The sequence below is a fragment of the Peromyscus californicus genome, unplaced genomic scaffold (genome assembly GCF_007827085.1).
Source record: "Peromyscus californicus insignis strain IS unplaced genomic scaffold, ASM782708v3 Scaffold_4__1_contigs__length_199733344, whole genome shotgun sequence".
NCBI classification, from domain to species: Eukaryota; Metazoa; Chordata; class Mammalia; order Rodentia; family Cricetidae; genus Peromyscus; species Peromyscus californicus.
Window position 1 is genome coordinate 149,794,128 of NW_026294562.1, and position 10,095 is coordinate 149,804,222.

Here is a 10,095-nt window from a genome sequence, read left to right on the forward strand (position 1 = left end):
TAGGGATGCACAAATACAAGGCTATGTTACATGGGAGGTGTGTGAGATATCCTGACATGAGAAGTGTTCACAAAGTGATATGTTCATTACATGTGAGGTGTTCGCAAAGTGGTGGGCATTGTGGGCAAAACAGGGGCAGAGAGGGAGGAGAATACAGTGTGTGTGAGATGGCCATGATACCTGTGATACTCATGTAGGGACATGAAAGTGCATGTGTGTGGGGGGTGAGAACAAACAGTCCTTGCAAGCAAGTGTACCCATCATCTTTGTCAGGCCCATGGCCTGCCCCTTAGGGTCACCCCCTGTGGAGCAGCACATGCAGAGGACACAGAAAGACACCCTCTGGTGACCATGAATCCCCCCCACACATGAGTGGAAGGCAATTTGGGGACCTTCCTATCCAGCTGTGCCAGCTCAGCTCAAGGACAACACCTATTCACACTGCACATGCTACCCACTCCTTACGTGCTATTTATACTTTACATACTATGCTCACTATACATACAGTTTACACTCACCTGCCTTTTACATGTTACATGCCATCCACATTGCAAGTCATTCACACTCCACATGCCATCCACACCCCACATGCCATTCACACCCCACATGCCATTCACACCCCACATGCCATTCACACCCCACATGCCATTCACACCCCACATGCCATTCACACCCCACATGCCGTTCACACCCCACATGCTGTTCACACCCCACATGCCATTCACACCCCACATGCCATTCACACTCCACATTGGCAATGCTATTTCTTTTGTCTGATTAAATCCCTCATGCACATTTTCCCCAGTGCTTTATTGGTGGCGTCTTCTCCTTTCATGCAGCTCTCCTCACCCCAAGAGCCCGGTGTCCTTTCTCAGACACTTTCGTGAGTGCCTTTAGCTTCTCTAGTTCTTCTTTTTTTTTTTTTTTTTTTTTTTTTGGTTTTTCGAGACAGGGTTTCTCTGTGTAGCTTTGCGCCTTTCCTGGAACTCACTTGGTAGTCCAGGCTGGCCTCGAACTCACAGAGATCCGCCTGGCTCTGCCTCCCGAGTGCTGGGATTAAAGGCGTGCGCCACCACCGCCCGGCTTGCTTCTCTAGTTCTTAAGGCATACCACATCATCCATATTTTGTTTGTTCCTGTTAACTCAGTGGGTTTATATTTGAGATCCCCTAAAATCTACGTTCCAGTAGAACACAACTCACTGCTCAGGCAGGAAAAGCCTTCAGCTACATGAGGAATAAACCTGCAGGAGAGACTCGAGGAATAAACTCCTGGGGTGCTCCAGAAGCAGCAACGGCCAGTTCCTCTGCCTCTGCCTCGGGTCCTGTCCTGGGCTTCCTAGTCTTGGGAAAGAACTAGGAAGTGGGAGATATGATGAGGTGGGCATAGCATGTGTAGTATCAATGGCATGTGTAATGTGAATGGCATGTGAAGTGTGAACAGTCATGGAATGTGAAAGGAATGAGGGGTGAGAAAGGCATAGGAGGTGTGAATGACATACAGAGTGTGAATAACACGAATAGCATGTGGGGTATGAGCAGCATTCGGAATGTGAATGGCATGTAAGGTGTCAATGATATACGCAGTGGGAGTGATGTGTAAGGTGTAAAAGGCAGAAAGGTGTGAATTATGTGTATAGCATGCATAGTATGAAGAGTATGAATGGCATATGAGGGGTAAATGGCATGGGCAGTGTGAATAGCGTGTGGAGTGTGCATGGCATGTGAGGTGTTTATGGCATGTGGAGTATGATTAACATACATGATATGTGTGGCATTTGAAGTGTGCATAGCATGTACAAAGTGATTTCCATGTGGAGTGTGAATGGTATGTGTGGTGTGAATGGTATGTGTGCTATGATTGGCATGTAAGGGGTAAATTGCATGTGTGAGTGTGGGTGGTAGATAAGGTGTAAAAGGCAGCTGAAGTATGAATGGGATATGAGGTGTTCATGGCATGTGGAGTGTGAATAGCATATGGGTGTCCTTTGCTCATGAGGTATATAAGGTATATATACACAGTATATAAGTGCTGTGTGCATCATCTGTCAGGAGTACATAGGATGAGGCATGCATGGTACCTGATGTGTGCCTGGCATGTGAGATGCACATTGCACATACATGCGATAGGTGCACGGCCCATAGTGTGTACATGGCCTGTGAATGTATGTGATGTGTGCAAGACATGTGAGGTCTAAATAGTTCATGGCCTGCATGGTGAAAAGTTGAATGATGCCTTGGCAAGCCACTACTGATGCCATGGCAAGCCACCCTGCGCCCTCTGCCCTTTCCCTGAGGAGCTTCCCACCTCCTTGAATGCAGAGCTGAACTGCTTTACTTCTCAGTGAATTCACAACTAAAGTAAAACTACCTAGCTAGAAAATTCCCCCTTGAGAAAAAAATGCCCAATTTAAGAGTGTTAGTGTGGCTGGGAGTTTTTAGTTACACAGAGAAAACTGTGGTCCACTAAACTACGTTTAAAAGGATTTCCTGGTTGGTAATGAAAGCTTTTCTTCGGTTGACAAACTACCCATCCAATCCTATGCTGAGCTCTCTCTTGCCTCTGCATGCCATCACTGATCACACACAGCACCAGACCCCGAGTCACGGCCACCCTGTCACTCCCAGAAGAGGCAACTTTCCCACAGAAGGGGCTCCAATATTATCTTTCTCTGCCAGGAATGTTCTTTCCTAGAGGGCACAAGGACTGGTCCCAAATCTTTTACCTTTTTGCTCAAATATCACCATGTCACTCCAGTTAACACAAAGCTCCGCACCGCACACAATCCCTTCCACCTTGCTCTGCCTTTAGTATCTTTGACCACACATTCTACCTTTTAAGTGTGCCATAAAGTTTACTAATTGGTGTGTTTATTTTTTGTTGTTCCTCTTGCTTTGGCCAGGGATACTCTTTTCTTTGATGTATTCCGGCACCTGAATACATGCTTGTTGAATAGACTGTTCCATGGTAGGGTCCTGCACTCCCACAGTGCGCAGACCACTTCTCAAACCCATAGCTCCCATGCCTTCTTGACTTTCTTGTCCTCTACTGTGTGTGAGAACACAGGATGTCCACCAGCTAGTTCATTTGCCAGACTCCCAAGGTCCTGCACACACCAGAGTTTGAGGCTGCCTGCTCCCTGCCGCCAGAGTGGGACATATGAAGAGTCTCTGGGACCCTGGTAGTGACCAGGATCATATCTGTGCCCAACTACAATATCACAGTCCTTCCAGATCAGCCTAAATTGACCAGCTCTTTACCTGGTGGCAGGCAGTTTCAGGCTTTCTGGGAAGCAAAAGATTGGGAAAGAGAAAGCCTAGGGACAGAGACTGGGCCTAGGGCTGCCTCTGCTCTACCTGGCTCACCCCTGTTTTTATCCCCTGGTCCTCCAGACCCCTATACCCAAGCCAGCAATTCAGCCTACACTAGCAAAGTGCAGAGGCCCCAGGTTCTGCCTGGGTAGGGCAGAGGTGCCTGAGGCTTGGGGCAGGTGCTGGCTGGATCCGGTTTCTAGAGGCTATATATATGTATAAAGGCTGCCGCTCCCCCTGATGCAACACCCTAGAAGCCAGACCAACATTCCTGCCCAGAAGCCAGCTCTCCATTTATAGCCCCTCGGCAGACCAGCCAAGGGACTGAGCAGTAAGACCTGCAAAGGACAGGGGGAGAATCACAGGACCCTCCTACAGAGAGAGAAGAATGAGACCCAGGGTGAGCTATATGCTTCTCTGGGTCACTGGGCTTGCAGTCCAAGAGGCCCTACATTGAAGGGACAATGCCTCAACCCACAACCAATGGCATCCCCCAGAATGGGTGGCAGGGAGCAAGTGTGGATGACCATAAACCAAAAAGCAAAGTTGTAATAGTTTAATCTCTACACAAAATTTACTTCTGTATTTTCTTTGCTTGCTCGGGTTTGAGAAAAACAAAAATAAAAACCTAGATTTGCACAAGTAAATTGTTCGAAGTGCTTCCTTGGAGGTGCCAGAGCACTGCAGAATTAAATGGAATTGCTCATTCATCAGCCAAGAAATATTTATGGGGTGCCTACTGTGTGCTGAGCACATTCCGCCCAGGTTCGAAAAAGGAGGCAGATGCTCCCATCAAAACCATTACAATAGCAACGACTTGTCTTCTTCACTGAGTTTAAGTCAAATGAAAAGACATTTAGAGTGATGCTCCATCACAACTCTCTGTAGCACACTGTTACAGTGTTTGGACAGGCCATGTATAATGTAAGGGAGCACAGCCCAGGCAGATGAGCCTCTGCTTTGCCTGGGAAGAGCTAGTGTGAGAGCATGTGGGAATAATCATGTGCACCGCGCCCAATTTTGATGAAACTGGGTAAGTTGTGACACATTTTGCTAAATTCAAATACAAGTGTAGAAATTAGGAGACCCCAAGACTACTGATGATTCACTTGACTCTTACCAAGTGCCCCCTGTGGGATCACCGTGGCAGTGGCTTCCGAAAATGCCATGGTGAACAAAACATCCCCATGCCATGAATGCCTTTATGTCCCTCAGTGAACAAAACTAGCAGACAAGATCATTATAGAGTAAAGGCTGAGTGACATTGCCAAAGCCTGGGATGTAGCTATCTGGGATGGCCAGAGACATCCCAAGAAGGCAACACTGGAGTTAAGACCTGAGACCTGAAAAACTGTCAACCATGGGTAGGGCCAGGAGAGAGGACAGTAGGCTTGGAACAGCAGGCACAAGACTCCATGACTCTGAAGGAAGGAGACTAATTAGACAGGGCCATCTGAGGGGAGGGTGGCTCCAGGTGAAGTGGTGAAGACAGACTGAGTAGGGTTCCTGAACTGCCACGTAGTTGGGGAAGGAGATGAGACTCATCTGAGCACGATGGTACGTAAGTGCAAAGAGCGCTGGGACCTCTGCCGTTTCCCCAGGCTGCTGTGCAGGAGTTGGGTTCCTGGGGGTACCAGTGAGGAGAGCAGACATGTCGGTGGGGCCGTCTAGGTCAGCAAAGGACAGGAATTAGCGCAGTCTAGTGGTGATCTTAGGAAGGACAGACCTAGTGGGTGTCTTACAGGAAGAGTGGACAGGGGTTCATCACGCCCAGCCATCCCCTCGGGACCTCCAGCCTCATGAATTCCACTCCGACTCCACATCTCCACCTGGATGTTTAATGTGAATTTCCAACTTTGCCCAAACTGGATCTTTGATCTGACATTCACAGACCCACTATTTCCCAGTTCCTTTCTCCCAAAAGCCATCTCTAATGTCTCTCTTGTCCCTGTGCCCACATCCAAGCATAAATAAATCTTGCTTGTCCCCATCTTTATTTTTAAAGATTTAAAAGTTTATATGCATTTGCGTGCTTTGCCCTCATGTACGTCTTTGAGCCTTAAAGATCAGAGGGGGACATCAAGTCCCCTAGAACTGGTGCCACAGGCAGTTGTAAACTATCAAGTGGGTGCTGGGTGTCAAACCCAGGTCTTCTGCAAGAGCGGTGGGTGCTCCTAACCACTGAGCCACCTCATCTCCCGAAGCCCGCTAAGCTTGTTTCTGTCTCCCTTCATCCAGGACACCACACAAGTACAACCGTCCCAGAGAGGCCTTCCCTGGCTGCTGGAATGAAGGCTAGTTCTCACTTTGCTTTGTTGTTATTATTATTTTGTAGAATTTATAAATCCCTGATACCACACAGTTCCTCGATTGCTTGTCTGCCATCCTCTCCTACAATGTAAACACTATGTGAATAGGGCCTTCATTTTGTTCAGTGCCTGGTGTGGGGGAGATACGCCACCAAGAGCACTGAATGACTAAACAAAGGCAAAGCCATGGAGTAAAGAGGGTGAGCGCGTCACGAAGGGGACCGTCAACCCTGCCAGTGTCAGAGAAGTGAAAACAGTTGGACTCCAAAAGAGATTCCTACTTCTGAGGGGCAGAGAGGGCTTCCCAGTTCGTAGAAAGGCCAGCTAAGACGGCTTCCAGAAGTTAGTAGGAAAGACACCTGGATCACCCTTGCTTGGATCTCTGGCATCCAGGAGAGGAGACATAGCAGGGCTACATGGTCAAGGAAGACTTCTAGCCCGAGCCCCAAGAGGCATGAGCATCCCAGGGGTGGGGTGTGTTGGGGCTGGTAGGGGAGCCAGAGCTCCGGGGAGGTGGCTGCCTCCTTCTGCTCCTCCCCTCCCCAGTGAGCCTGCTAGGAAGAGACACAGTTAAGTCTCCAGAGGAACAGAGCCTGGAGACTCCAAGGCCCCCTGCTGGGGCTCGGTGTCCCCAGGCAAAGGCTAAGAAGCCTGTTGGTTATACCACACAAGCAGGTGCTGGAGACAGAAGCTAGCTCTCTTGCTGGCACCCCTGACACCCCGCACCCTCCTCCCTTCGGATTCTCAACCATCGCCACAGTTACTCTTGGACATTGTCATTATCCATGGATGTGAAGTAGAAACAGACTTGGGAAGAGATCACCCCCACAAAGTTATGCAGACTCGACGGTAAGTGCGGTCCTCAGGCAGGTCCTGGCCATCATGGATGGCCCTTAAGAAAAGGCACTTCCCGTGGCTGGACTCTAGAACAAGAGGACACAAACTGCCGCAAACTGGCTTTCACCTTAGCTATAGAAACAGAGCAGCAGACCCCTGTGACTCTCTGGACATCCACAGAAGGAATCCTGCTGGGTAAGTTGAGTGGAGCCTCTCCCTTCCTCCCTCCCTCCCTTTCCCTCCCTCCGCCCACCCTGAGTTTGAGTAGAATGGCTTGAAGTTTTAATGATGATTCCCCCAACTACCGCATGGACTGCGCTGGGTTTCTAAGCTTCCTGAGGAAGATGGGCAACGCCAGACGCTCTCAAGCCATTCCTAGATCGGGAATGAGCCAAATGTCACTGCCACCAAGTCATTTGCCTCAGGCTTCCCACTTAGACCTTCCGAGTCTCACTGTCCCTTGCGCACTTCGTCCTTGGCTCAACTTCTCTGAGTGTCACCATGATGTCGCTGCTGCTTCTCTAGAGGGGTTTCTTTGCCCCGTTGCCTTGTGTCTGTCTCCAAATCTCCTGTGATCTGATTTCTAACTCCTATTCTGTGCCTGGTTTCCCCACAAATCAGGAGACGGTGAGATCCAAGGTCAGCTCCGAAGTGAGCGCAGCGGCCAGCTTCACGGAGCTTGGAGGAGTAGGCACTAGAGCGAGCGGCTTGGGCAGGCTGCACCAGGCTGCACCGGATAGCCAAGTGCCATGGCTGGAGTCTGCCTGCCAGTCTCTGCCCTCCTCCCTGCCCCAGCGCAGAACCGCGGGAGGGGGCACTCCCTGGCCCCAGTGGCTGCCCTGGGGACCCCAAGCTCCGCCCTGCTGCACTCCTATTGGTTTGGGGCGCCCCCGCCCCTAGCCTCCCTTTCCAGCTCCCCGGGCTTTTAGGCTACCCTGGATAAATAGTCCAGGGCGCCTGGCGCGAAGCTAGGGGCGAGGAAGTCCCAATACGATCGCTTTCTTCGCCACAACTCCGACGGGACAGGACAAGGAGGGGAGGTAGAGGACAGTGGATGTGCATTCCAGCCCTCAGCACTTTGTCACTGTACTGTCGAGGTTCAGGAGTGGCAGAAAGTTAAGGTGACTCTTGCGACTTGGGTTGAGCAAGAGGCAGAAGCGAGAAGCCCAGGAGCTGGGATATGGAGCTACTGTCGCCGCCCCTCCGGGACGTAGACTTGACAGGCCCCGATGGCTCTCTCTGCTCCTTTGCCACAGCCGACGACTTCTATGATGACCCGTGTTTCGACTCACCCGACCTGCGCTTTTTCGAGGACCTGGACCCGCGCCTGGTGCACGTGGGGACCCTCCTGAAACCGGAGGAGCACACACACTTCCCCACCGCGGTGCACCCAGGCCCAGGCGCTCGCGAGGATGAGCATGTGCGCGCGCCTAGCGGGCACCACCAGGCTGGTCGCTGCTTGCTGTGGGCCTGCAAGGCGTGCAAGCGCAAGACCACCAACGCTGATCGCCGCAAGGCCGCCACCATGCGCGAGCGGCGCCGCCTGAGCAAAGTCAACGAGGCCTTCGAGACGCTCAAGCGCTGCACGTCCAGCAACCCGAACCAGAGGCTGCCCAAGGTGGAGATCCTGCGCAATGCCATCCGCTACATTGAAGGTCTGCAGGCTTTGCTGCGCGACCAGGACGCAGCACCCCCTGGAGCCGCCTCCTTCTACTCGCCAGGCCCACTGCCCCCGGGCCGAGGCAGCGAGCACTACAGCGGCGACTCGGACGCTTCCAGCCCGCGCTCCAACTGCTCCGACGGCATGGTAAGGCCGGGACCCAGAAGGAGGACAAGTGTAGGCAGCACCTGGGGTATCTGCAACGTGTTTCTGAGACCTTTGGGGTCGGGAGAGTCCTTTAGACTGACATCTGTCACTGGGGTTTCTTTGGAGACCCTAGTCATCTGCGATTTGCCCATTTGGGGGTGCCATCAGAACACTGCTGCGCAGATCCCAGGACATGCGTTTCCTTCTTAAATCCTTATTACCCAAATGCAGATTTTTGTTCCTGGGTGACCATCTAGTCTCAGTTTGGCCCTGCATGCGACAGCTTTCAATGTATGCTGGCTCCTACCTCCCAACTAGAGCTGACCCAGTCCTGGAACCCACAGCTGAGACTAGGGGAGTGAGGGAGGGGCGGTGACAGGGAGTAGTGCTCCAGGCGCCCCGTGGGTCTGACTCGGTCATTCTTGCTATTCGCAGATGGATTACAGCGGTCCCCTGAGCGGCCCCCGGCGTCAGAACGGCTACGACGCCGCCTACTACAGCGAGGCGCCCAGCGGTGCGTATTCTCAGCTGTTCCCAGCTAGCAGGCCGTCAGTGGCCTTCCGTGCTCCCCTATAAGCTACCCTAGCTCTCCAGGCTTAGTACCTCCTCCCCACCCACCCCCACCACATACACACTTGTGTCTTGGGATGGCGAGGGGGCGTGTTTGGTTGGGGGTAAGCAACTACGACGTGCACCTTCCTCTTCTTTCTCCTTGCTGTCTGGCAAGTCCTCAGTTTCCCCTCTGTCCCCAAACTCTGTGCTCTGCTCCGGGGTAAGAAACTTGAAGAGATTCAAGCTTAGATTACTAACCTTCCCCTCCCCTTACAGAATCCAGGCCAGGGAAGAGTGCGGCGGTGTCGAGCCTCGACTGCCTATCCAGCATCGTGGAGCGCATCTCCACAGACAGCCCCGCTGCGCCTGCGCTGCTGCTGGCAGACGCAGCACCAGAATCTCCTCCAGAGGGGGCATCCCCAAGCGACACAGAACAGGGGGCCCAGACCCCGTCCCCTGACGCCACCCCACAGTGCCCTGTAGGCGCGAACCCCAATCCGATCTACCAGGTGCTTTGAGAGGTAGGCTGGGCTGCGACCACCCGAGGGAGCGCACTGCCTACACTCCCGGGGTTAGTGCCCGAGGGTCCTTCACGCCCAAAAGAGGAAACTTAAATGACACTCCTCCCAACTGTCCTTTCAAAGCCACACATCCAGAAGCTGGAGAGGGGCGGAGCAGAAGTCTGTCCTCACATCGGTCCCCAAGGAAAGGACGCAGTCCCTTTGATGTTGTTGTTGATTTTGTTTGTTTGTTTTGTTTTTCATGCGACTCACAGAGACAGCCACTTGCTGTCCCTCAGTGGGCCAGAGCTGATCCCTAAACAGCCAGGCCCTCTTCCTTTTCCTGACAGCTCCTCGCGCAGGGGTGAGCCTCACACACCTAAGCCCTGCCCTCCAAATCCCGGTTGTTTGTAGAGACAAGGAGCTCCACTTTCCGGAGGCCTCCCGGACACCCACTGTTCCCCACAGCCTGGGGAGGCCGCTCCAGTCCCCCGTGTGTAACAGGTGTAACCATATCCCACCCTCCCTTGACCCACTCGCGGTTCAGGACCACTTATTTTTTTATATAAGACTTTTGTAATCTATTCGTGTAAATAAGAGTTGCTTGGCCAGAGCCAGAGCCCCCTGGGGCTGTATTTATCTCTGAGGCATGTTGTGTAGTGAAACACGAACTTTGTATGTTTATTCCTCTGGTGGGCGAGCCTCGGGGCTCACTCGCTCAGGTGTTGGAAATAAAGACTCTAATTTATACATCAGTGGCTCTGGCTTTTCCTGGGTAAG

The 10,095-nt window shown here is 52.3% G+C and overlaps 1 protein-coding gene across 1 annotated transcript; it reads left to right on the forward strand.

Moving 5' to 3' along the window:
* The first annotated feature begins 6,752 nt into the window (after window positions 1–6,752).
* On the forward strand, window positions 6,753–9,718 carry Myod1 (myogenic differentiation 1). Its single transcript, XM_052713158.1, has 3 exons — window positions 6,753–8,263; window positions 8,699–8,777; window positions 9,092–9,718. Exons 1-3 carry the CDS (start codon window positions 7,637–7,639, stop codon window positions 9,331–9,333), a joined length of 948 nt encoding a protein of 315 aa, XP_052569118.1. The 5' UTR covers window positions 6,753–7,636; the 3' UTR covers window positions 9,334–9,718.
* Window positions 9,719–10,095: the final 377 nt, after the last annotated feature.